This window comes from Pseudorca crassidens, chromosome 14 (assembly GCF_039906515.1).
Source record: "Pseudorca crassidens isolate mPseCra1 chromosome 14, mPseCra1.hap1, whole genome shotgun sequence".
Taxonomy (NCBI): Eukaryota; Metazoa; Chordata; class Mammalia; order Artiodactyla; family Delphinidae; genus Pseudorca; species Pseudorca crassidens.
In genome coordinates, this window is record NC_090309.1 from 80,830,592 (window position 1) to 80,858,398 (window position 27,807).

Sequence of the window (27,807 nt, forward strand, 5' to 3'; positions counted from 1 at the left end):
CAATTCATCCCACCCCCGCCTTCCCCCTTGGTATCCATACATTTGTTCTCTATGTCTGTGTCTCTATTTCTGCTTTGTAAATAAGATCGTCTATACCAATTTTTTCAGATTCCACATATATGCTATTAATTTTGTTTTATAAACAATTAGAAATTTTAAAATATATATTTGTGATATGATAGAATGTGTACTGGATTAGGAGACAGGAAATCTGTGCTACTTATTAGCTCTGTAACCTCAAGTCGTCCTTCTTTTTCGACCACATTTTGCTGCATTGCATTGGGCACAGACAGTAGATGGTGGTTTTAGCAAGCTGCTCAAGTACCAAGGACATCTAGTATAGACTCCTAGGTAGCGCTTAACAGAGCAGAATTGTGGCAGGGAGTTTGGTAGCAGGCATTATGGAAATTCATTTTCGGGGACAGCTGGCAGGCTACAGTTAGCAGGATTCAGTGGGGGGAGGTAGGGTTCAAAGACAAGACTTATTTTCCTGAGAGAACAAGTTTGAGAAAGATGTCAAAAATTAAACTATTGGTATTGAAATAGAAGGTGAGAATTTGGTTTCAGAACCTGGACTGTTCTGAAATCAGGATTCAAAGTAGACATGGAATGGATCAGACAGAGGGATGCTAAACGTATTATATTGTGCTTTTGCAGTGAAGTTGCCTAAATCCATCGTAGTGGTGGGGAGGGAATTACGTTTTCAGATGATGATCATTGTCATCAGCTGTGGATTGAGGGATGGAAACGGGCAGAGACATTCAAGAAATCCAAGATGAACAGAATTTTTAATATTGAACCAGTAAGATTTTTGTAGCAAAGAATATTTAAGATCAAGTTAGAATGAATTAAAATTGGGAACATTTCTATGCTCCCAAGAGAGAACGGCTTCTAGCTGTGAAGGTAGTAGGTAACAGTTTTTGAGCCCTTACTTTGCCAGGCATGGTCTTAAGTACTTTTAATTTGGGGGCATGTAATTTTTTCTTCTTTCTTTCTTTCTCTTTCTTTCTTTCTTTTCTTTCTTTCTTTCTTTCTTTCTTTCTTTCTTTCTTTCTTTCTTTCTTTCTTTCTTTTCTTTCTTTTCTTTCTTTCTTTCTTTTCCTTCTTCCTTCCTCCCTCCCTTCCTCCCTCCCTTCCTCCCTTTCTTTTCCTTCTTCCTTCCTTCCTTCCTTCCTTCCTTCCTTCCTTCCTTCCTTCCTTCCTTCCTTTTCCCCCTTCCTTGCTGGTTGTATGCCACAAGCCCATTGGTCATTGGACAGGGAACATAAAAGAGTTTCTTGCTCTATTATTTGATTCATTTCCTTGGCTTTAAGGAGTTTTAAGCCACTAGATGGCAGATTTTTTTCAACAATTACTAGACTGAAGACCCTTCTTAATAAACTAGTTATAACTCTTTTTGTAATCAATTGGTAGGGTCACCTTTAGCTCTCCCAGGGCATCCAGATCACGTCTGGTGTGATGCGTGGAGCACACATTCCGTCCCTCCCTTTCTTTCCTCGGATGGGTCTGACCAGCCTCTTCTCACTGCCTCTTGCTCTGCCCTGGCCTCTGCCTTTACTCCCACCCATGTAATTCACTCCTTGTGTTTTTTGGCTCCATCGCTTACAGTTTATTTTTCTTGTCTGATACCTGCATTCCTGCTTTGAAGTTTAGACTCTTAGAGTGTCAGAGCTGGAAAAGGGTTTCACCCGTCGTTTGGCTCGGCCCCTTCGTTTCTCAGCTGGGAGAACTGGAGCCTGGAGGGGTTAAGCCAAGGACGGCGGGGCTCTGGGTCGGATTTATCTTCGTGCCCCTGCGCTTCTGGGCACATAGTGCACAGATGGATGTTTCCTGAATGAAACAGCTGTGGTAAATGCTTTGAAGGATACAGACACGGTCTCTGTGTCCAAATGGCTTAACGTTTAGTGATGGAGGCATCATTTAAGTAACTGTTACCGTTCTGAAGGTAGCAGGTGATAATGTGCTCGGGAAGCGAGCAGGATAAACCATTCTGTATTGTTGAGGACCCTTTGAACTTTCTGCCCTGCTACCCCTGCCCGCCTTTCACAGGCTGGGGGCGCTCGCTGCGTTTCTCACCGTCCTCCCAGCACACCATTTACAGACTCGTCTCCGTGTTCTTGTACGTCGTGTTCTCTTGGCGGAGCAGGCTCTTCACCTGATCCCTTTATCTGTTTGGGAAGTTGTTGAAAGGAGAACCCTTTCTCTGGTGTTACCCCGTGAAGGCTTCCTTGACTTCTTCCTCCACACACTTAATTGGTCCTTAAGGCTATTTTTGTGCCGAGCTCAAGGGTCCCTGCAGCAGCGGTCTGGGTTGGCTTGTCCTCCCTGGAGTGGACAATGCTCGCTGTCGTTCTCGTGTGTGAATACGTGTCCACCGCCACCTGAGCAAGTAGGGTGCCCCCGAGCCTCCCCCCATGGTTGGTACTAACGCACTGGGAGAGCTAAACACGACTCTACAAATTGATTCTGAGAATTAGGAGTGGTTTTTAAGCAAGCTCTTTATTTGTCTTGCACACTCCTGATTGCTTAGCACATGGTTTGCATTTATAAATTTTGATGGGATGAAGGAAACTAATATTCCAGTTACTCTGTTGCAAAGGTGTTTGAACCTGATACACCTGATTCCTAGACCCATGATTTTCCTATTGTCCACAAAATTTTGAGGTTGAAGATTACTGGGAAAGTTTTCTCCTACTCTCGTGTTTTTGTTAACGAGTAGTTTAAACTCCTACACATCGAGGGCTTTAGTCTTCCGAATTTAATATGTACTATAGAAATTCCATATTGCTTTATGTCTTTATAGAATAATTTAAAAATAATCACTTGCTTCAAAATGTGATTCCTGAAGTGAGTACATAAGAGCCAAATACTGTATCTTTAAGGAGGTTTTGCTTACCACTGCATGTAAATATTTCTGGGTGGAGAAGCTTACCGCAACAGAAAATAACACTAACGATATAAGTTATTTTCTGCAGTATTGTCTGCGGTTTTAATTTTTGCAAAAATCTAGTGATCCTTTCAGTAGTAAATCACAGAATGCTTAAGATGTAACTATTAACATATAAACAGCTTCAAAATGTCACAAAGCAAATGATATGCTAATTTCATTTTCAGTATTTGACTAGACTTGTGGGTTGATGCTAAGCGTTACAGCCAATTTACTGAATTTTTTTCTCTTGGACTTCATTAACTGGAAGAAAATTATGTACATAATTTGGGATACTGTATCTTGATTTTCCTCTTTTTAAGTTAGAAACAGAGAGAATAGTACAGGGAATGATTTAATGAACACCTAAGTACCTACTACCCAGCATTAACAAATATTGAGGGCTTCCCTGGTGGTGCAGTGGTTGCGAGTCCGCCTGCCGATGCGTGGGACACGGGTTCGTGCCCCGGTCCGGGAAGATCCCACATGCTGCGGAGCGGCTGGGCCCGCGAGCCATGGCCGCTGAGCCTGCACGTCTGGAGCCTGTGCTCTGCAACGGGAGAGGCCACAACAGTGAGAGGCCCGCGTACCGAAAAAACAAACAAACAAACCAAAAAAACCCAAAAAACAAATATTGAGATTATATTTTTTACTTAAGGTGTCTGTGTATGTATGTGTATAGTTATACCCAGATATATAAATAAAAGAGAGACAATAGTACAGACAAAATTTCCTACTTCCATTCCTCTGTCTCACTTTCCCTTTCTAGAGGCAGCCTGCTCTCATGGTTTTAGTGTGCGACCTTCCAATATATATTTTTACATTTGTTCTTTTTTACACTGTATGTTTCCCTGAACAGTTTAATGAATTTATTTATCCCTTTTAAACATTTAAAATATTTCTAATTTTTCTGCATTATAAATAGTGCTACATGAGGTATTCTTTTACCAAGAAATAAATATACCTGTGCAAGAATTTCTCTAGAGTTGTCTTAGAACTCAATTTGGGGTATTTTTTGGGAAGGGGTGCATTTTTTAGATATTGTCATATCATTCTCCATAATGATCACTACAGTCTTACCAATAGTTTTATGAGAGTTCCTGTGTATAAATCTTTGGCATAAATCTTTGTTGCTTTGATCTGCATGACTGGCTTTTGTATTTCTCTTCTTGTGACTTGCTTATTCTTTGTCCGTTTTTCTTTTGGGCTGGTTGTGGGAGATCTTTATGGATTCTGTCTGCTAAAACATATACTCTGTTAGTTTTATGTTTTATAAATAACTTTTCCTGGTGTGTGCCTTATCTTTGCACTTTATGGAGAGGAATTTTAGATTTTAATATGGTCAGATTTGAAGGAGAACATCTCAGTGACACTAGGGTAGGAAAGTTTTTGACAGGTCAGAATGCACAAAGTACAGGCCATCAAGGGGAAGGTTATCAGTGTGAATGGAGCTGGCTCTTTTTAGAGCTCTACTCTCCCATGTGAATTTTGTATTGTCTAGTTCCATTACATCAGTTTGTTCAGTTCCACAAGAAATTCTGTTGGGATTTTATTTGAAATTTCTTTCAATTTATAGATTAAGAAGAATTGGCATCTTTAAGGTATTGAGAGTTTGTCAAAGAACATGGTATGTCTCTTTATGCATAACTCTGTGTCCTTCAGGAACATTTTGAAATTTTCTCCCTGATGTTTTCCTTTACGAGATTCTCGCCTTAGCGTTGTCTGCTGCCCTCTTTTTTTTTTTAACGGTACCCGGGCCTCTCACTGCTGTGGCCTCTCCCGTTGCGGAGCACAGGCTCCGGACGTGCAGGCTCAGCGGCCATGGCTCATGGGCCCAGCTGCGCCGCGGCATGTGGGATCTTCCCGGACCGGGGCACGAACCCATGTCCCCTGCATCGGCAGGCGGACTCTCAACCACTGCGCCACCAGGGAAGCCCGAATCTCTTTTATTTTTAATTGAGCTTATCTTGTTGTAACCAATTTGATCTATTCACGGCCATGTTTATCAGAATTCATAGGGAGGAAGTGTCTTCTAGTATCAAGACCAGGAGATAGGAAGAAATCTGAAATCTCAGTTAGCTCTCCTTTCACAGTCAGGCAACGTAAAGTTTTATACATATATTTTAAAATCTGAAAATTCAATATGACATTTGTCCTCTCCATGACATAGTAGTGCAAACTAAATAGTAATGCTCAACCCCTTGAGAAAAGAATTATATGGTTACTATAAAAAATATATATTTATTTATACATGGTCAATGTTGTGCACTGAGTAGAGAAAAATTATTTCATTATCAGGATCTGCTTTATCCTGACCTTTTAGAGATTTGTTGAATTCTCAAATAGTGTTTTTCTCAAATTCTCAAATAGTGCCTAGAATATCATGAAGTAAATTGTGGACAGCGTAGTATTTCATCTGAATATTTCAGTGTGTATTTCTAAAAAATAAGGAGTCTAAAAAAACATAAACATGAAACCATTGTCATATGCAAAGATAATTAACAATAATTTGTCCATATCTTCAAATATCCAGACTGTGTTCTCTTTTAATTCATTGATCTGCTCTCCATTCTCCTCCTCTCTCACTCTTACAGAGAGAGAGAGAGAGAGAGAGAGAGAGAGAGAGAGAGGGAGAGGGAGAGTGTGCGTGTGTGTGTGTGTGTGTGTGTGTGTGTGTGTGTTTGGAAGAAGCCAGGTCATTCTGTAGTTTTCTACTGTGTAGACTTTTTAGATTTCCTATTGTTTATTTTTATTTATTTATTTATTTTTAACATCTTCATTGGAGTATAATTGCTTTACAACGTTGTGTTAGTTTCTGCCATATAATAAAGTGAATCAGCCACATGCATACGTATATCTCCATATCCCCTCCCTCTTGCGTCTCCCTCCCACCCTCCTTATCCCACCCCTCTAGGTTGTCACAGAGCACTGAGCTGATCTCCCTGTGCTATGCAGCTGCTTCTCACTAGCTATCTATTTTACATTTAGATTTCCCATTGTTTAGATTGCATCTTTGAAGTGTTGTTTGAAGTATTTTTCTTTTTTCAACTGTATTTTTTTTCAAATTGGTAGTTAGAGCCAGAGGAATGATATGATTTTATCTGCATTAGGTCTACTTATGTTTTTTGAAATTGTTTTGGTGTAAAAATCATTTGAGCAGAATGGTTGCTATAGGCAAGTGATACTCATACTCCTACCTTGACTTTGGACCAAAATCTCTTTTGCCCTGGTGAACAGGGTTAATTACGTGTTAGCTCTGAGGACTGGCGAAGGGTAGAAATAGCCCAGCGGGTTGCTTCAAGCATCTTCTCAGTTTGTTGCTTATGATTTGCTGTGATGGAAACTTGTTAGACTATATATATAAAATCAGTAGGAAAAAGGCTTTGATTGAAGGCTCCAGTTGTGTTTGCGAATAAAGCACATTTACATTACTTTATGAATTTTGAGACTTTGAGTTGGGCTAAGCTCTATGGCTAAACCTAGAAGGGTTTTATGCACTTTTGAAAGTTTTACATCTGAGCGTATGTGTAGAGATGAGATTTTAAAAAATTATTATTGTTGTTTTTTTTTATTGTTGTTAGCTTAGTTCAGAATAGGAACTAACATGATGTTGTAGGTCACTTGTGCTTCAAAAACAGACTGACAGAAAAAGAGATCATTATGCTGTATACCTTAAGCTTATACAGTGCTGTATGTCAGTTATATCTCATTAAGAGTGAAGAAAAAGAAGAAAGTTAGGAAGGTGGTCAAATGAGAAGAGGGCAGTTGGTGGAATTAGAGGCTGACAGGTTGTCTGAATTCCGGGGCTGGGGAATAAACAAGATGTGTGTTAGTTTTCTGTGGTTGCTCTAACAGATTACCACAAATTTAGGGGCTTAAAATAAATTTATGTTACATTTCTGGAGGTGAGAAGTCCGAAATGGGTCTCACTGAACTAAGATCAGGGTGTCAGCGGGGCTGTGTCCTCGCTGGAGGCTCAGGGGCACAATCTGTCTTCTTACCTCTGCCAGCTTCTAGAGCAGCCCAGCTTCCTTGGCCCCTTCTATCCTGAAGACCAGCAGAGACTGGGCGACTCTTTTTCTCACATCACATCACTGTGACACTGACTCTCCTGCTTCCCTCTTGTGCTTTTAAGGACTTTTGTGGTTATTTGGGTCACCTGGAAAATCCAGGATACTCTCCCTGTTTTAAGGTCATTTGCTTAGCAACCTTAAGTCCACGTGATGCCACATGTTCCCAGGTTCTAGAGATTAAGACATGGGCCTCTTTGGGGGCCATTATTCTGCTTGCCCCACAAGGTAAGCAGAATCAACAGAGGACAGGTGTTGCTTCTGCACTAACGTGTAGAGCTCTGTCTGACTGCCCTTGAGCATAGCTCAGCGGGCTGTATTGAGTAACTCATGGTGTTACCTCATGAGGTACTTAGAATTGTAGAAAGTTTAAGAGTTATCAGTGGTTAACATAACCATAAAACCAAGTCAGTCTTTTGATATGCCAACTCTGAGGAGTCTTAGGAAGTGTCACTTCCTTCCCCCTTTTGATTTCTATGCAGAAACTAAAATTTTTAAAGTTTTGATTTATCTATGAGCATGGTCTAGAAAAAGATAAGCACTAATTTGTTGTGTGAGGAAGTGCATCCTTTTTTTTTTGACACAGCGGGGGCCTGGTGACCATAGATATCAGGTACGTTTTGATGTAAAGGGAGCCTGATGTTTTCTGTCATTTGCGATAGTGGTAGATTGTGTAGGCGGGAGCGTTGTGTGGACATGACCAGAGAAACCTGTTCTTTTTCTTAAGCAGCAGGGAGTTTCCTGCCTGTAGGGAGGGTCTTTTTAAAAAATCGAGACATTAAGAAGGATGTGGCTTCTCTCTTCTGTTACTCCATTGCCTTATTGTTATTGGGGACAACAAGTGTTTTCCTTTAATATATCAGAAGTTTTACTTTCAAACATTTTTCTTTTTTCTATAGGTGATTATGATGTCTTATATGTTCCCTGCCAGATTTACTAAACATGACTTAACTTTAAAAATCATGACTGTTGGGTTCCATTATTAATCAGCTTAGTTTGTGTAGTGGTCACATAGTCTTTTAACTTTTAGTACTTGTTAGACTGCTTGTCCTGTTGGTAACTGGCCTCTAATTGCAATGAAGTATAACAAACAGAAAAGTGAACCAGTCATAATGTACAGTCTTATTTCGGTATAGTTATTAGTGACCCATCCACAGCCATCCCAGCTGTCATTTCTTTCTAGCATCTGTAATTGTGCCCTCATTGCTTCCGATGCACTGCTGTAACTAGTACATATGTGTCTATGTGAGGTGACATATCTGTTTATTAAAGTTTATTGGTGTTGATATAGTTCCTTAGATATTCAGTGGCCAACCTGAAAACATTTTTTTTCTCATTTCTAAGTTCTCATCTGAGTTTCAGATGTTTGAATGTGTAAATGAAAGTGAAATTCTAGTTGAAAACCCATCTGGTTTTCTATTGGTTGTTTCCTCTAAAATATTTACCTTCTAGGATTAGTGTATACTAATTTTATTTCAGTTTTCCTTGTGAAGTTTTCTGCTCTCTTTGTTTTGATGTTGTCTTGTTCCTATTTGTAATTTATCAATTCTTTTTATCTTTCTCTTTTTTAGACTTTTGCTGGTCGGTGGATGTGAAACTGCTGAAGTGGGCATACCAAAAGCTGCTAGCTGTGGACTCTCTGCCTGGAGAGTTCTTTCAGGATCACCTTATTATAAGCCGGTTACTCATGGTGGAGACAGGGTCACTGCAGTAAGTCTTCGTTGTGGTATTTCACTTTGCTAATAGGTCTTAGATAAGCCCTTTGTAAGATACAGAGAAGGAAGCAATTTGCCTTAAATGAAGAAAGTAACCTAAGGCAAGTGAAATTTTAGGACTTCTTTCAAATATCAAATTTACCTAAAGCATGTTTTATTTAGCTTGAGTCTCATTTTTAGTAACAATATTTGCAGATATCAGAAAAACAACCTAACAGTAATCCCATTACTTGCGTTTGCTTATTTAGACATTAACATTTATTAAGTCCCTTTTGATGCGCCGGCAGCTGTTCTGAGTGCTGTTACGTGTAGTAGCTCATTTAATTCTCAGTAACCCTTTGAGGTAGGTATTGTTAGTAGCTCCAGTCTGTTGATGAGGAAAGTGAAATTTAGCTGGGCCACCCCACTAGCAAGTGGCAGAATGAGGGTACAAACGCTGGCATGAGTTCCCCTGTTCAAGTTCTTAACTGCCTTCGTACTTCCATTTTGTTCCATATTGATCAGTGCTATTCGTCCAACCATTCATTTATTCTTTCTTTAATTGAATTTCTGTTTTCTGTCAGTCACTCCTTTATGCTGTAATGTCAGTATAGGCTAGGCTCCGTTGTGATAATAAAAAGAGCCACATAAACAAACAAATGAAAACTCCTGGCATTTCTGTGGGTCACCCCATGAAAGTGTGTTCCTTATTTGTGGCAGAGTCTGCTGTTGATATCATGACTACCCTGAACAGCTTGTTCCAAGTGATGACTAAAGGATATGTGGGGGCTGGTGACCTCTTGAGGGCCCACTGTCTCATTTTATGGCCTTAGGAGGGGGAGGAGAGGACTAAAAGGTGGGACTTTTTAACCGTCTTACACCAGAACTGGCATCACTTCTGCTTGCAGTTCATTTACTGAAACTCATCATGTGGCCCCTCCTACCTTCAAGGGGCCTGGGAAGTAGTTTTCTGTGTGTCCAGAAAGGCAAGAAAAACTAGATATTAGTGAATATTAATTGTTTCTACCATATTGGCCACTCTGTGATAATATATATCTTGACTTTTTTGTATAAACTGTAAGATCATAATTACGTACCCTGTGCTTAGCCTGATATTTGGTGGGCACTCAGATACAGTATTTTTCTAATGAGGGAAGAAACCGAGAAATTAAGGTGAGACACGGTGTAAGTGAATGTGCCATGCTAGTTATTCCTATGAATGCATTTGTTCCATTATTCCTGCCTCAAAATAATCCTGTAAAACAATGGTTAAACGTTTTCATGTTGAAGAAGAACTAGTGAAGAAGTACTTTTGAAAAGAAATCTTTAGCAATCATAGTAAGCTTCTGTTAATTATTTTCTTTAGTTTTTAGCATATGCTGAAATATGTGATTGTGAATTTAACCCAACAAAGTAGTAGGGTTTTTTTTTTTTAAAATTAGGTCAACTTATTGGTTCAATATGGCAGCAGACCTTAAAACAGTTTATATTCGTACATCAGTTTATACAGTACTGTGTCGTGTGCTTTTTCTTCCATTCACGGTCCCTTTACTCACTCTAGCACCCATTTATTCTCTCTGCAGGACCCGGTAAGGAGTCCAGGTTGAGTGTTATTAGCCCCATTTCACAGATGAGGAGCCTAAGGCCCTGGGAGATCTTAACAACTAAAAATAGGGCAGCAGGGGTGGAACCAGATTTTGTAGCTCCTGTTTAGCACTTTCCTCACTCCACATGTGAAATTACATACATCTCATTGGCATTGTCAAATTTATGCTGTGATGATTATCCCATAATTTATTTTTTAAAAAAGAGTGAGTTAGCAGTTGGACATGTTATTTCATATTTGTTATAATTTAGTCATGTTCCTGTCTCCGATTTCACACCCAGCTTGTCGTTTTATATGTGAGATATATCAGGGCAGATCCTGAAAAGGGTTTGAACAATTTTATCTCTTGACTCTGTCTGAGTGTGATGTCTGCACTTATTTTTCTATTTTTTAATTTTATTTTTGGCTGTGCCACGTGGCTTGCGGGATCTTAGTTCCCCAACCAGTGATTGAACCCACGCCCTCAGCAGTGAAAGCACCGAGTACTAACCACTGGACCGCCAGGGAAGTCCCTGTAGCTTATTTTTAAATGGTTCAGTCAAAAAACAATTTTTAAAAAAGTATACATACACATACAGATAAAGCAAATGTGGCTAATTGTTAATAATTGGTGAACTCAGGTAAAAGGTATACTGGTATTTCATTGTGTAATCATTTCAACTTTTCAGTAGCTAGGAAATTTGTCAAAATTAAAGGTTGAGGGAAAAAAAGGAAGAATTGGTAAGTATGGAGGATATAAGGCGAGAGAAAGTAGGCAAACTGTGAAGGGCCATTTCAATATGGTGTAATCAAGTATATTTGTGACAGAGTCTGGGACAGGGCAAGGCACGGAGGACTGTCACGTACTATGAAACCTTTTTTCACCGTGGCTTCTTTAAATTCTTCATGCTTTCACTTTGCTCCTTACTGAAGTATTGGAATCTGCTCTGCTATGTATGGTCCTTCCCTCTCTGGCCTGAAGCCTCAATATTGGAGTCTCTTAAAGGAAAATTGCTTGTGCAGTGACAAAATAAGTGGGGGGAGATACTGAATTGCAAATTGAGTGCTCCGCCTTATGATAAACTTCTTGAAATGCTGCAAGTGTACTTTAATTATGTTAGTGCCTTTTTTTTTTTTTTTTGCGGTACGCGGGCCTCTCACTGTTGTCGCCTCTCCCGCTGCGGAGCACAGGCTCCGGACCCGCAGGCTTAGCGGCCATGGCTCACAGGCCCAGCTGCTCCGCGGCATGTGGGATCTTCCCGGACCGGGTCACGAACCCGTGTCTACTGCATCGGCAGGCGGACTCTCAACCACTGCACCACCAGGGAAGCCCTGTTAGTGCCTTTTTAATGTGTCTTGCAGCTAAACGCACAATCATTCTGTGTAGCCTTCCCCTACCTCAAAGTAATTTGAAACTATAAGATTAGTTCCTCTTGTCAGGTGACAGATATTGTCTGCATCGAACCTCTTATTGTTTGTTTAAGGCTGCTATTGTTTTGGGGTGAATATCGACCGAAAAATGCTGCTGACACATATATTCTCATCTCTCACAAGGCTGCTGGGTTGTAAAAGAGGCTATGCAAAATTCCATATATACCTTGAGCAAAGTTTCCAAATTAACGTCCGTGCCATCTATAGGAGATAGTTTTATTTATTCATTTGTTCAACATCGAATCACCGATGCAGGTATCAGAACATACAGGTAGCAGCCCTCAAGGGGTTTACTGTACTGGAGGTACAGCTGTGCCCACAAATAAGGGCAAGAAGCTATAGCAAATACCAGGGGAGAGTTCAGTCACTGGGGGGAAGGAAGGAGCCCGGCTCAGGAGTCAGAAGGTTGGGATTGGAATTCTAGCTCAGCACTTACCACTGGTGTCTTAAGGCTCCTGCCAGGATCAAATGAGGTAATATATATGAAGGCCGTTGATAAACAATAAAATGTTCTATAGTGTTAATTATTATCTATTTGTATTATTAAGGTGGAAATTTTGGAAAAAATGTATAAAAAATGAACAAAACTGACTTTTTTGTTATTGATGCTGCTTCCTTTTCAGTATAGAATGTTGTTCTGGAAAGAACACAGGGTTTTTGAAATCCTGTTTCCCTGAGAAAACAGAAGTAATCAGAATATTTTCATAAGATCCTACCACCTGCCTACATATGCACCTAATTTCCGTAGCTTTTCTCTTGTTATTACAGATGAGCTGTACTTGCACTAGCTAAGGCCAGCTCCTCTGTTTGTCCACTGGATCTCACACTTGCTAATTGAAGGATGTTTATCCACATCTTGAATCTTGCTGCCCATTAGGTTTATCAGCAAACAGCATGCATTTATTTTTCCCATTGTAAAAACTCTTTAGTTTTAGGGGACTTAGAACCTACTAAATCCTGCTACCAGCCCATTTGTTCCTTTCCTTCAGCATGTTCAAGAGTCATCTATACTTGATCCATTTCCAACTTTTCTTTTCTCTCTTGAATTCACTTGAATGGGGCTTTATCTCCATGATTTCACTGAAACCGTCTTACTGATGTTATCAGTGCCCTCCAGTATTTTACCAGTTTATCAGTTTATTGGTATTCTTTAATTCCTATTAATTGCCTATACAACAATCAGTTAGTTGGTTTTATTTTCCCCTTCTCCTTTTTCCTCCCTTTTGTAGTTGCATTATTTCTATTTTGTCAAAACACACAATATTTATACGATAGTTTCAACCCTCATCATCATGTTTCTTTAGTCATAGATGTTCATTTATGTATTTTAAAATGTTCCCTGTCCCTTTGTTTGAAGTTTTCCCAGTCACCTTGGTTGGATGAAATTATCCTCTAATAGATATTTTGAGAAGGGCTCACAGATGAAGAGTTCCTTAAGTTCTTGTGTGTCAGAATTGTTTTCCATAGCCTGGACATTTGAAGGAAAACTTATCTGGGTATAAAATCTTCGGTTTACCTGTTCTTTCATTGAGCTTTAAAAAAACACAGCACTATTGTTACTTTGCTTTTATGTGGAATTTGAAAAGTTGATGCAAGTCAAATTATCTTCTCTTTGTATGTTACTTGGCCATTTTGTTTGGAGGCCTTGAGGATTTCCTTTATCTCTGAAATCTAGTATCCTTCCTGGATATTTCTTGGAGTTGATTTTTCTGGGTTAATTTTCCCAGGTACCTGTTCACTCTTTCAATATATAGATTCAGGTCTTTTTTCATTTCTGGAAAGTTTTCTTAGACTGCAATTTTTGGCAGTGGTTTTAGATTGACCTTAGTCCCCTTTGCTAGCTTGTCGCATCTGTCCTCCTGGACCCTGCAGTGTGTTTTCAGTCTGCTTTTGCTCACCACAAGCCTGTGTCGGCCTGGGTCAGGGTGGGTGGGAGCGTGGGGATGGCAAGAGCAGTGGAGACGACACACTGGAGTTTGGTGGTTTTTCTCTTTCTACTTACAATGATTTTGAAGATCCTTGATCTTCAAGTTAAGTGAGGGTGTGGTTTTCATGCAGATTTATTTTTCTCTTCTTGTATTTTCTTGTTTTTGGAGGAAATGTGGAGCTAGGCCGTCAGTAATATCTTCAGCTGCTCAGCGTTCTGGTAGGAACATTTTTAACCTCAGCTTAAGAATACCGCCCCCCCTTTGCCTTTTTCTTTTAAATTAAGGAAAAGTTCATATAACATAAAATGGACCATTAAATATTTTAAAGTGTACGGTTCAGTGGCATTTAGTACACTCACAGTGTTGTGCAACTGTCACCACTATCTAGGTCCAAGACATTTTCGTCATCCCAAATGGAAACACCAGACCCATTAAACAGTCACTCCCTTTTGTTCCCTCACCTCAGCTCCTGGCAGTCACTGGTCTGCTTTCTGTTTATATGGATTTACCTGTTTTGAAAATTTCATATGAATGGAATCATACAGTATGAGACTTTTGTATCTGGCTTCTCTCTTTTAGCGACATATTTTTGAGGTTCATCCAAATTTTAGCATGCATCAGTACTTCATTCCTTTTTATGACTGAATAATATTCCGTTGTATGGATATACTGCCTTTTAAAAAAATTTATTATTTTTATTTTTATTTTTATTTTTTTTGCGGTACGCGGGCCTCTCACTGTTGTGGCCTCTCCCGTTGCGGAGCACAGGCTCCGGACGCGCAGGCTCAGTGGCCATGGCTCACGGGCCCAGCTGCTCCGCGGCATGTGTGATCCTCCCGGACCGGGGCACGAACCCGTGTCCCCTGCATCGGCAGGCGGACTCTCAACCACTGCGCCACCAGGGAAGCCCTGCCTTTTGTTTATCCATTCTTTAGTTAGTGGACATTTAAGTTGTTTCTATTTTTTGGCTATTATGAATAATGTTGCTGTGAACATTTGTGTGTACAGGTATTTGTTTGAACACCTGTTTTCAGTTCTTTTGGGTATATACTTAGTATGGAATTTCTGGATCATATGGTAATTCCGTTTAACTTTTGAACGACCACCAGACTGTTTTCCACAGTGGCTGTACCATTTTATGTTCCTGCCAGCAATGTACCAGTGTTCCAAATTCTCTACAACTTCAACAATGCTTATTTTCCATTTCTAAAAAATTATACACATCTCTCCCTCTTGCTTTAAGTATATTTCTTAAATCTAGAGACAAAAATAGTCTTGTTTTATTATTTCAAATACTTGTTTCTCAGTGATTTTTTTCTGGTGTTTTTCAAGTATGGGATCAATTTCTTCATGAATGAAATTTCTGTTGGGAGTATTGACCTTTTCCATAGTGATGCTAGGATAAAATGGTAACCTGGGCCAGACTCATTTGAGAAGAGCCACTCATTAGATTCTAATTTGCATAGATTGTACTAGACTTGTTACGTATGTATTTAAAAATACATTTGATTATGGGTACATTTTGTAAGATTTGTCACTTGTTGGATTTTCTTTCCCAAACAAAAACAAAATCTCACCAAGATTTCTGATACTTATTCATGATTTTCTTAACCATTTCTTAAAATACTAGATATGCTGTAGTTTTCATTTCATGATGAAAGGCCTTTAAACAATGAGGAAGCCTTCCATTGATCTTTTTTTTTATGATGTGTGTCTATTTTGTAGGTACCAAAGACCCTGGGATTATTAAGGATGTTAAGTGGCAAGTTTTACAGTCGCCAGGGGCAAGAACAGGTAATACAAATTGGCATCTTCGCCAGGGTCCCCTTAAGGACAGAGTTGAATGAATCTTGAATATTATAGATTTTCATCTGAATTTGCTCTTAATTATACATTACAGGGGTATATGCATTAATAAGATTTCATGGAGCTGTTCACTGAAGATTTGTGCATTTTACTATATATATCATTCTTATCACAGTAAAGAAAATTAAAAAAAAAAAAAAGAATGAATCTAGTCCTCTTGGATCTGGGGATATAGCCCAAAGAAGTCTCCTGGAATCCTTATATACCTTTGAAGTTTCTTATTCTATCTTGTGAATTTTTGTATCCTTGTCCATAACATATCCCTTATGTTTGTTGGTTTTAAAATAAAAAAAGATTCCTTCCTAAGTCTGAGATTATTGGTGTTTCAAGAGGATGAGCCACATTGATCCTGGGCTTAACTGTTTTGTTCTTCAATAGGAGAAACATGGATCCATCTCAGGGATGCTGGGCAGTTTCACTCTGGATATACCCGTGTGCTTTGGCGCTGTCTCTGAGGGAGGTGGTTATAGTCATGCCCTCTACACGGCTCTCACAAGAGTCTTGACATACATGGGGCTTCAGATCATACTCCTTCCTGTTTTGGGGGGAATCAAACAAATTAATTTTCGTTTCTTCAATTTCTTAACTAAGGGAAATTGTAAGAAATATGGAAATTGTAAGAAATATAACATGTATTCTCTTGCTGCATTTGTATTTAGTATATTTAAAATTTTGAGTCCTAGTTATTTCTGTGCCCTTGACTTCAACTAATTCATATCTTCTGGGTTGGTTTGGCTTTTCTGTCTGTAGCATTGAGCAATAACACTCCTCTTTATGTCTGGAAAGTCACTTTCATTTTTAATCCCGTGTATGTTTACAGTTTTCCAGTTAGCATTCTCTTTAGTCATTTCAAGCAGTTTGTCTTCATTTTGCAGGTGAAGAACCATAAGCAAGACTAAATGCCTTGGCCTCTGCCATGTACTTTGTTCTTTCTAATTTACTGTGTTGCCTCTGTTGGTCTTTCTGTTACCATAATAGTGCATGAGAGCTTTACTTTGTTTTCCTCCCTGGATCCTTTCCCATTCTCTTTAATTCCATCTAAATAATAACTCTATCTTTAACAAATTTTAAAGGGTTCATTTTTTAATTCTTTTGATGATAAGTAATTATGTGGAGTGTCAGCATTTATTTATTCTTTTAGTCAGTCAGCAAGCACGCACTTTGAGCCAGCCGTGGTGTTAGAGCTGAGAATAAATAGGTGAATAAAATTCAGTGCGCTTCCTCAAGGAGCCCTCAGTGTAGTGCGGGAGTCAGATGCAGAAGCAGCTGTAGAACAGGACAATATGACACGTTTCATAACCTGTCCTGTAATATAATATGAAGCGCCGTTGAGGTGCAGGGAGGGACCATTGAACTCTGGAGGTGATACTTGATTTGGAAGTGAGTAAGAGATCCTCAGGCGGATAGGGGAAGGCTGGTTGTTTCCAGGCTGGAAGCAGCCTGTGCAAAGTCCCGGAAGTGTTGGAGAACACTGCAGAACGCTCCACTCTGCTGTGGGGTAGGATCCATGGTCTCTTACTGTTTGTGTTCCATAGTTATTTTATTGGGACCAACATAATTGTATTGTGTTTAGAACAAGAATTATTTGGGGATTGATATATTGGTACATGACTTTCCTTTGTACCATATCCTTTACATATTAGATGCTATGTTTATTAGTTGATTTGATATATTAATAGGCAAATGTAACTGTTCAATCAGTATAAAATGTCCATCTTCTTTTTACTCTTTCTTACCTCCTGGGAACTCCAGATTCATGTTACCTTGTCTCCTGCTATTGGTTATTCTTTTGTGTGGAACTCAGCTCGCTCTTGTTTTCATCGGTATCCTCTATGATTGAACAAAAGGAGGGAGAAGGTAGCAACTAATTTCCTTACGTTTTGATCTTTCTTTGTGGCACCTGGTACTGGAATCCGTAACTGTTTGGACTTTTTAAAAAGACTTTATGAAAGTAGTACTCTAAAATCAGGGCCTTTCAGTAAATATCTGAATGTTATATGAGTATCCTGTTTGTATTCAGTAGCTCCTAGCCCAGAAATAATTATGGGGCATAGATTTTTAGCACCATCATTTTAGACCTGACAGGTCTCATAGAGATTATGTAATAATTCCTTATTATTGTGAATACTTTCTAGCTTATAAGTCCTTTCGCATGATCTCAGAGGAAGCTTGCATTAATGGCATTATGATGCCTATTTTATTGATGAAGAAATTAAAGCCTCAAGAGAAATGGCTTTCCCAAACTCACCTACCTAGTGTCAGAGATGGGTTTGGTCTTGAGTTGGCTCTTGATCTAGTGCTTTTTTTCACTACCTCTTGTTGGCTTTTGTCTAAACCCTTAGTTGGACAATTGAAGAAGCAGAAGCCAAGATATGTTGTACTTAAAAGTAGCCCAAGTTAAAAATTACCTCTTATCCCAGAAAGAATGATCTGTTTTACTACTCAAGTTTGGCGGCAATTCTATTTCTCTTTTAAAATGTGTTATCTCTTAACTACTGCTATTTTTTTAAAGAGGAAGTGCTTTCCTATATAGTAACCACGTGGTTAATATTTAGTTCATTTTATTCTGTTCACTTGTCAGACTATAAAGCAGCAACACTGATTGGATAGTATTAGAGGGAATGTGTATAAAATAGCTAAGGCAGTGATTGCTACCTTGCAGGCACATGATAAATGATAGTGGTGGCTGCTGTTCTGATCTGTTAATTTCTTTATATCCATAATCATAGAGCCAATAATTAGTAGTCTGTGGGTCCTTCTTAATTGTGGTTTAGTATACCCCAAATTTACATGATTCAAAATAATCAGCTGCTGGTTGTCTGGCATATATTATCTTTTGAAGAGTATACGAATAATCAAAATTATTTGTCTTCTTTTGAGCTTCTTTTGTCACCAGAAAGTTTAAATTTATTTTTTATTTATTTTTTAAATTTTACTGAAGTATAGTTGATTTACAGTCTTGTGCTAATTTCTGCTGTAGAGCAAAGTGACTCAGTTATACGTATATTTTTTTTCTTTTTCCTATTCTTTTCCATTATGGTTTATCACAGGATATTGAATATAGTTATACAGTAGGACCTTGTTGTTTATCCATCCTACGTGTAATAGTTTGCTTCTGCTAATCCCGAACTCCCCATCCTTCCTTCCTCCAGAAAGTTTAAATTTAAATCTTTTCCTTTATGCTTTGGGCTTTGAGGTCTTACGAAGTTCTTTCACGTGCTGATGTTGTAAAGATGTTCTATGTTTTCTTTTAAAAGTTTCATGGTTTTGCTTTTCACCTGTAAGTTTTCAATCCATCTTGAGTTTCTTTTTGTTGGATATAGTAGGAATCTAATTTATAATATGCTCTGTGTGGCTAGTACCATTAATTCAGTGCTGTATTCTTTCCCAACTAATTTATATAATGCCATAATTTATATACTGCCACCATAATTTATATAATGTCTGTCAGGACAGACATTTACAGAGGGTACATTGTAGCTCTGTTTCTCTGCTCTCTTTTCTGTTTCATTGGTGTACATGTCTATTCTCATGACAATATCTCACAGTTTTAATAAACTAAAGCTTTATAATTAAAAAATAATTTTTTGGAAAGGGTATTAGCTTGGAAACTTTTTTTTTCTCCAAAGGCTTTTATTTCCTTCATACTTTTGCAGTGTTCCCCCCCTCAGGTTGTTAACCAGGCTTTTGAGGATGACTTTCTTTTGATTTGAGAATAGATTTCTGTTTATTCTTTGGGATCAGACTTCTAAACTTCAGTGGGTTAGAACACCTACTGAATACCTTGAGGGCAGGGGTTTATGTTTGTTTTTTTCACTGCAGGTTCCCCAGAGTATAAAACAGTGCCTGGCATGTACTATGTATTATTGAATATGTAATATTCAGAAAATAATTGTCTAGTGTTGGAAGAGCAGTACTTACAAATTCACCTTTGACTGAGCTGAGGTATTTTTTCCTTTAAGCGTATGTAGTAATTTAGAACATTTTGAACGTGTGCACTAGAATTCAGTACTTTGATTTTACTATAGCTTGTACATTTGAAAGGTATAATGAAATTGGAAATCACTCAGTTTTAATTGTCCTATATAGATGATAGGCAGTTGAAGAAAGTGAGGCAATTTAAACTAATCTCAGTACGAAGGTCTGATATTTAACATTTAAAAAAATCTCTCTTTTAGAAAGGACAGTTGAAAAGTTTTATTGCAGTGTTTGAGAGAAGACACAGTTCCTACTCCAAATATTGCTCCAGTAGGAGAAGGCTTTAATTAGTGTTTTTAATTAACACAAGATCAAATGGGCATTTGAGCTAGTGGTTTAGTGTAAATGAGAAGTAGAAGTTAAAATAATGTTCATATTATTAATTTCAGTAGTATTTTGTTAGTATTACATTGCTACACAAAAGACTCAATGAAGTAACGGAAGATATCTTTTGAAAAGTTTTAGGAAGGGTTTTGAGATGAGGAGGTAAATAGGAGAAATGACAGTGAAGTTAATTAAAAGGGCCATAAATGAATGACTAATGTAAGAAGACAGTTTACTGTGCAAAGTCCTCTTCCTATGCTCCATGCTGTCTACCCAGGGATGCTAACTTACCAAGTAATTATTTAGCTAGACTACCTTTTAATGAAGTTAAAACCTCATGGCGTAAACGGAAGCAGGTGGTAAGTGATAGTCACTGTTTTCTTTTTCTTTTCCTCACCTTTATTGAGATATAATTTACAAATGAAATTGTAAGATACTTAAGTTGATGATTTGAAATAGGTACCTATACACTGTGAAAGGATTTTCCCCCATTGAGTTAATACATGCATCACCTCACATATTTACTTTTTGTGTCTGTGTATATGTGTGAGAACATTTAAATCCTACTATTAACAAATTTCAATTATACAATACAGTGTTGTCACCTGTAGTTACCAATGTTATACATTAGATCCTCAGACTTTATTCATCATATAACTGAAAGTTTGTACCCTTTCACCAACCTCTCCCTGTTCTTCCAACCCCCAGCCTCTGGTAGGCAAACACTGTTCTACTCACTGTTTTTATGATTTTGACTTTTTTTTTTTTTAAGATTCTATGTATAAGTGATATCATGTAGTATTTGTCTTTTTGTATCTGGCTTATTTCACTTATCAGAATGCCCTCCAGTTTCATTCATGTTTTTGCGAATGACAGGATTTCCTTCTTTTCGAAGGCTGAATAATATTCCTGTGTGTGTGTGTATTCCATACCTTGGCTATTGTGAGTAATGCTGCAGTGAACTTGGGAGTACAGTTATCTCTTTGAGATAATGTTTTCATTTCGTTTGGAGATATACCCAGAAGTGGGATTGCTGGATCTTGCGGTAGTTCTATTTTTACTTTCTTGAGGAAACTCCGTTCTGTTTCTCATGGTGACTATACCAGTTTACATTCTTACCAACAGTGTACAAGGGTTCCCTTTTCTCTACGTTCTCACCAGTGTTTATCATCTCTTGTCTCTTTTATAATAGCCATCCTAACAGTTGTGAGATGATATATCATTGTTTTTGATTTGCATTTCCCTGATGATTAGTGATGTGGAGCAACTTTTCATGTACCTGTTGGCCATTTGTGTGTCTTCTTTGGAAAAATGTCTATTTAGATTCATTGCCCATTGTTAAATTGGATTATTTGTCTTTTGCTATTGAGTTGTATGAGTTTCTTGTATATTTTGGATATTAACCCCTTCTTGGTTATATGGTTTGCAGATATTTTCTCCCATTCCATAGGTTGCCTTTTCATTTTGCTGATAGTTTCCTTTGCTATGTAGAAGCTTTTTAGATTGATGTATTCCCACTTGTTTTTGCTTTTGTTGCCTTTGCCTTGATGGCAAATCCAAGAAAATCATTGCCAAGACCAATGTCACGAAGTTTACCCAACTCCATGCTTTCTCCAGAAGTTTTACAATTTCAGGTCTTATGTTCAAGTATTTCATCCATTTAGAGTTGACTTTCGTATATGGTGTAAATTAGGGGTCCATTTCGTTCTTTTGCATGTGGCTATCCAGTTTTTCCAGTATCATTTATTGAAGAGACTATTTTCTCCATTGTGTATTCTTGGCTCCTTTGTTGTAAATTAATGGACCATATATGTTTGAGTTTATTTCTGGCCTCTCTATTCTGTTCCATTGACCTATGTATCTGTTTTTAATGCCAAGACCATACTGTTTTGATTATTATAGCTTTGTAATATAGTTTGAAACCTGGATGTATAATGCCTCTAACTTTGTTCTTCTTTTTCAAGATTGCTTTGACTACTTGGGTCTTTTGTGGTACCATGCAAATTTTAGGATCGTTTTTTCTATGTCTGTAAAAAAATGCCATTGGAATTTTGATAGAGGTTGCATTGAATCTGTAGATCACTTTGGGTAGTATGGATATTTTAACAATAGCAATTCTCCCAATTCATGAATATGGAATTTCTTTCCATTTATTTGTGTCTCCTTCAGTTTCTTTCATTAATGTTTTATAGTTTTCAGTGTATATCTCTCTCACTTCCTTGATTAAATTTATTCCTAGTGTTTTACTCTTTTTGATGCTATTGTAAATGGGATTGTTTTCTTAATTTCTCTTTCCTAGAGTTCACTGTTATTGTATAGAAAAGCAACTGAATTTTGTGTGATTTTGTATCCTGCAATTTTATAAATTTATTTATTCTAACTGTTTTTTGATGGAGTCATTAGGGTTTTCTATGTATAATATCATGTGATCTGCAAACAGAGCCAATCTTACTTCTTCCTTTCCAGTTTGTGTGCCTTTTCTTTTTCTTGCCTAATTGCTCTGGCCAAGACTTTCTGTACCATGTTGAATAAAAATGGCAAGAGGGGGCATCCTTGTCTTGTTCCTCATCTTGGAGCTTTCCTCTTTTCCCTGCCAAGTTCTGTATTCTTGACCAACATTCCAACTGTTGAAATGATGATTAAAATGAAAATGGCATTCGTAGTTGAGAAATTCACAGACACTTTTTTTTTTTTTTTTTGCGGTACACGGGCCTCCCACCACCGCGGCCCCTCCCGTTGCAGAGCAAAGGCTGCGGAAGCACAGGCTCAGCGGCCATGGCTCACGGGCCCAGCCGCTCCGCAGCATGCGGGATCCTCCCAGACTGGGACACGAACCCGTGCCTCCTGCATCGGCAGGCAGACTCCCAACCACTGCGCCACCAGGGAAGCCCACACAGACACATTTTAACCAAAGTGAAAATTATAGCTACACCTAAATTTTATTGCCTTTACAACTACTTAATTCAAATGGAGGAGAAGAGAACAAGATTGTTATTCACTTATGCTGAGAAATCTTAATGCAATATGAGGGGTTATGGTTTGAATGTTAGAAGTTTACTTTTATTGTGATGTACAGTTGATTGAAAAGCCATTGCCTCCTATTTCCAAAGCATACACTCCTGAATTCTCTTCCTTGCCAACCAATAGGCATTCAGGTTTCCAAATACTGTAGACTCTGCTTACAGAATTTAGCATGGATTTTCTAACTGTGGCTTTACATCTTGTGTCACAGTTACTGTCAGGATAATAAATTACTTTCTGGGCCAGAAATACCCTGCATGCTATAGATATTCAGAAAAGTTTCTATAAATAAGAAGTAGAGTTTATATTTTAGAAGGAAATCACTGTGTTTCTCAAGTAACATAGGTGACTTGTCTGTGTCATCAGCTGGCTACAATTCAGTTGCTGCTAATAACCATATCTTCTTACTGTGCATATTTATGCAAGTTAAACAGATAACTTGGGACTTGAAAGAAAGGTACATTTAATGTGTGTGCATGTAATGTCTGAGATTTGCTTTAAAATCCTCCAGGGGACAAAGGTCCCTGAGGGCATTGTGGTGATTGGGGAATGACATGTGAGACAAACTTGGAATGTTGATGTTTGTTTAAGATGGTTGTTGGGCCCCTGGATATTTATTATACAGCAATTTCTACTTTTGTGTGTGTGAGTGCAAATTTCTACAACAAAATGCTTATGGAAAGGAATGGTAAGTTTGCAGTGTGAATGTCATGGCATCAAATGAAACTAAGGGGATGAAGAAAAAAAAGCAAATGGTTAACATTTTAGTTAATATATTTATTACTTAAGCATGGAGGAAGGATGGAAGGAAGGAAGGGAGGAATGAAAACAAAAGGAAATTTAGCATATTCACTCATTATTTCCCTGGTCATAATGCTGTTGTTAAATTATTCACATTATTCAGTATACATTTTTTGGTTTGTTTTTTGTTGAAGAGATCCATAAACCTCCTACTTGCTTTCAGAGCACTTTTAGTGGGGTCGTTTAATGGAACGTATGGTGTACCTGCAGGTTACCATACAGATCCCACGTGACTAACTGTTCAGGTGTTGAAATCATAATGTATACTTGGTCATAATTTCTACTGAGAAGCATGCCTGTCACTACTAGAAAGGCTTTGGCCCAGGTGAGGGCCGTGATCATGGTGCCATCAGGGCACGTGGAGGGGGATGGAAGACGCTGCATCTGGTTCAGCTTTTGCTACCTAACACTGAATGATGATCTTGGGCAAGTATTATAACCCTTCACGTCTTCAGTTTCGACATCTGAAACTCTAAAGGATGGGTGGAGAGGGTTTGTTTCTTAATTTATTTTTATTTTTGGCTGTGTTGGGTCTTCATTACTGTGCGTGGGCTTTCTCTAGTTGCCGCGAGCTGGGGCTAGTCTTCGTTGCGGTGTGCAGGCTTCTCGCTGCGGTGGCTTCTTTCGTTGCAGAGCACGGTCTCTAGGCGCGCGGGCTTCAGTAGTTGTGGCACGCGGGCTTCAGTAGTTGTGGCTCACGGGCTCTAGAGCACAGGCTCAGTAGTTGTGGCGCACGGGCTTAGTTGCTCCGCAGCACATGGGATCTTCCTGGACCAGGGCAAAAACCCGTGTCCCCTGCCTTGGCAGGTAGATTCTTAACCACTGTGCCACCAGGGAAGCCCTGAGAGTTCGTTTAATTAATGCAAATCTATGCTTCGGAGGCCCATCTTGTGCAAAACCATAGAGCTAATTGACTTTAGAGTTGTGAAAGGAAGATGCCAGGTCCTTCATCTTCTACTCATTCCCCCGTCTCCATCACAGAGGAAAAGAGCTGATGTATTTAAAATTTTGCTTAAAGTCCTTTTGCTTTTATTGCTTCTCCTTCCCAGGCACTTGTATTTTAGTCTTTCTTACATTAAATTATGACACTGTGGGATAGACCTGTTACATCTCGTTAAAGTGATTTTAGTCCTCAGCGAGGAGATTAGCAGATGCTGATCTTCTTGTCTATCCACTCCCGCAGCAGTGTTCCTCACTTCCTGAAGTTGTTCTCTTTGTCTTTGATGGCTAATGTGCCTTAGTCATTTTAGACCTGAGGACTTAGACTCTGTCTACCAGAGGCCAGGTAGATAATATAGTGAATCGAACCTGTTGTAAACTGTGGTTTTTCAGTACAGTCATCTTTAGTTTTCAGTTCTGCAGCTTTTGGCCGTAATCTTGGGGCCATAATAGAGAATGATGGGGGTTTTGCCTAACTGGAAAACTTTCAAGAGGGCATATACTACCTAGTCCCATCTGATTATTGCCATTTGGGCCCCATGTTGCCCGATTTTCTAAATATTCTGGAGAAATACGGTTGTGGACTGCCATTTTCTGGTCTCTTTTGTTTTTTGTGGGGAAACTACCTTAAACCCTGTTCTTAATAAATGCTTGAATGGGAAGTAGGTCTTTAGTTAGTGTTTTTTCAGTTCTCCTGGTTCTGTTGTAGTTGGTAGGCAGGTAACATCTCTGCTCGGATGGTTTCTCTTGTGGTAACTGAGCAAACCTGGTACCCTCATGGGAAAGGACTGAGAGATTATCTGGACAAGTAGAACTGGGCAGGCAAGTCTTTCTCTGTGTGCCCGGCGTTGGCCACGTAAAATCAGTGTGGCACAAAATGTCTCTGTTCTGTGGCAACACTTAGAATCCTTAAATTGAATAATTTGCCAGCAGGTCTGGAATACCTTACACATTTAATGTATTTCTTAAATTAAGGAATGCATTTTCCTCTAGTCGATCTTTTATTCCCATCACCATTTGGACCCTCTTTTCCTTCATCTCTCTCTTTCTCCCTCTCCGTTTCCTTCTTTTTCATAGCATGAATTTGTGGCCTGTCCATGGTATAGAGTATTCCAGGCATTGTGTTCGCAGAGAATCTTTTAAAGGTTCTTGTAAAGGTGTGTACCCAAAATTCAAGAAATTCATAATTTTGTCAACATCCACTCATGAAAGATATTGAGAACTCATGGTAAACTATGTGTGATATAAAGGAATATTTTTTATAATGCTCACATATTTGGGTTTTGGGTTATATGTAAATCATAACACTATAAAGTAGATTTAAAAAAACTCCTTAAGGGCAAGAGTCCTGTTTTTTTATATTCCAGAGCACATTTATAGTGTTACGAAGCTGTCAGAATCCTTAGTTATGAGAGATCATTTACGATACGGTACCCCTAAAGAGCGTTAATTCTGAAAATTATTTCTATTTGGCTACAAGTCTCTTGCTCTGACATTAATGTAATATAATTATTGTCTAGGATGGGATCTTTAAGATGAGACTTTCTCCAGACGGGACCCTCCTTGCAGCCGTTCACTTCTCAGGAAAACTAAGCATCTGGGCCATTCCATCTCTGAAGCAGCAAGGGGAGTGGAATCAAAGTGAGCAGGTGTGTCTCTTGATTATGATTATTCCTAGAATGATTCTCGCTTAAGGGTGAGTACTGACAATACTAATTTCATTTTGATGATATTTTATGTTTTAAAATGTAGCTCACAGCTATTACTTATTCTCATCATTCCAAAGCTGTCCTATTCTTTACTTAAATTATACTATTATCAGTGTAGTAGGACAAGTGAAGAACAGAGTAGCACTCTGTGCTGATACTAATTTGTAGAGCAGGACACTCTGTATCCTGAGTGTCCTCTGTCCTTTGATCTCTGCATTTCTCCCTTTCTCATTGCAAAAATACAGAATGGAGATGTTAAGTTTTCAGCAAAAGTTGACTAATATCAAAGATTTGAAGGGTCAATATCGTAAAAAGATTAGACTTCTTTCCAAATCTTGCAGTGCTAGTAATCCTGGGCTTCCGTAAGGTTGAAGGGAGTTATCGTCTCTTTACTCAAAAGGTAGATAGAGAAGATACAGAGAAAGATAGAACTGTTCATTTTTTTAGTGTCTGGAAATAACAGGGTTTGAGAATTAAACAATTGAGTTGTTTAGTGATGAATAGTATCAATGTCTATTGTAATCTAAAATCAGGATGGGCAGGTAAGGTATAATGCTCATTTAATGCCACACGTTGTGATAGAGTGAAGATTTAAGAAAAATCATCTCAGTTAGATACAGCTTATGTTATAAATCTTTCACTGCTCTGAAGATAATTTTGCCTGCCAGCACTTTGAGTGTTAGTTCTTCCTCCCTCACATCCCCGTTCCCCTTCCCTGTAGAGTATCCTGTCACCAGCTCTGGTGGGCACTTCTGTGATTCTAAGAAAGGAGCATATTCCCTGCAAGGTCTGAGTGGATCAGGGTCTTTTTATTAGCATTGTTTTGAATTTCATTTCATCAAACTGCACTATAAAAGAATTCTTCATAAGCAAACAGTATTTTGTATTTCTCAGAATAGAGGAAAAGAGAAAGGGGCTCTACATTTTCATACTCTTTTCACAGACTTAAATTTATTTGTTTTTGCTGTTCTTCAATTTTTTCTCTTAGACACAATTGTAGGAAGATTCCCTCCCCCCGCCTCCCCTCCGCCCAGTTCCTCACCGTGTTGAATTTAATTTGGTCTCCACATCTCTGCTACTCTGTCTTACTTACTGGATCTAGATTTGTTCTAAATAGAAGAAAGAGATCCTCCTCAGTTATCAACCTCAGTAGCCAAGTAGAGGGACATTCTTTCTGTCTCCTCTGAAATGAGAGCTAAGTTGACTTATATCTTCACTCTAGAAGTGGAGTGGACCAGCTCTCAAAACTGTTTTTTTAATGTATTCAGCTAGGGTCATCAGATCATTGATCCAGAAGGTACCGTGCATTTTTCATGGTTATCAATGTGTAATGTTAAGATACTTAGCTTTTGTTATTTGGGAAGACCCTGATGTTCTGTTATATATGGGAGATTTTGCATTTGAGCAAGTTTTTTCTTAAAAGGTGAACACTGAATATTAGTCATTTGGAATAGAAATATTGATCAAGTTCTGAAGCACACTTAATATTTCATCTTGTGAGTGTCCTAGAATGTCGTACATATAGCACAAGGACT

At 38.6% G+C, this 27,807-nt stretch overlaps 1 protein-coding gene across 2 annotated transcripts in view; it reads left to right on the top strand.

Annotated features, from left to right (window-relative positions):
* The window catches only part of NBAS (NBAS subunit of NRZ tethering complex), a 341,606-nt gene that overhangs the window by 39,292 nt on the left and 274,507 nt on the right, over positions 1-27,807 (top strand). Inside the window, exons 10-12 of one of the 2 annotated variants that reach the window (XM_067703666.1) lie at positions 8,568-8,706; positions 15,360-15,428; positions 26,084-26,212. In XM_067703666.1, coding sequence (XP_067559767.1) covers positions 8,568-8,706; positions 15,360-15,428; positions 26,084-26,212 — 337 coding nt within the window. The remainder of the gene's footprint in view (positions 1-8,567; positions 8,707-15,359; positions 15,429-26,083; positions 26,213-27,807) is intronic. The other variant, XM_067703667.1, reaches the window with a different exon arrangement.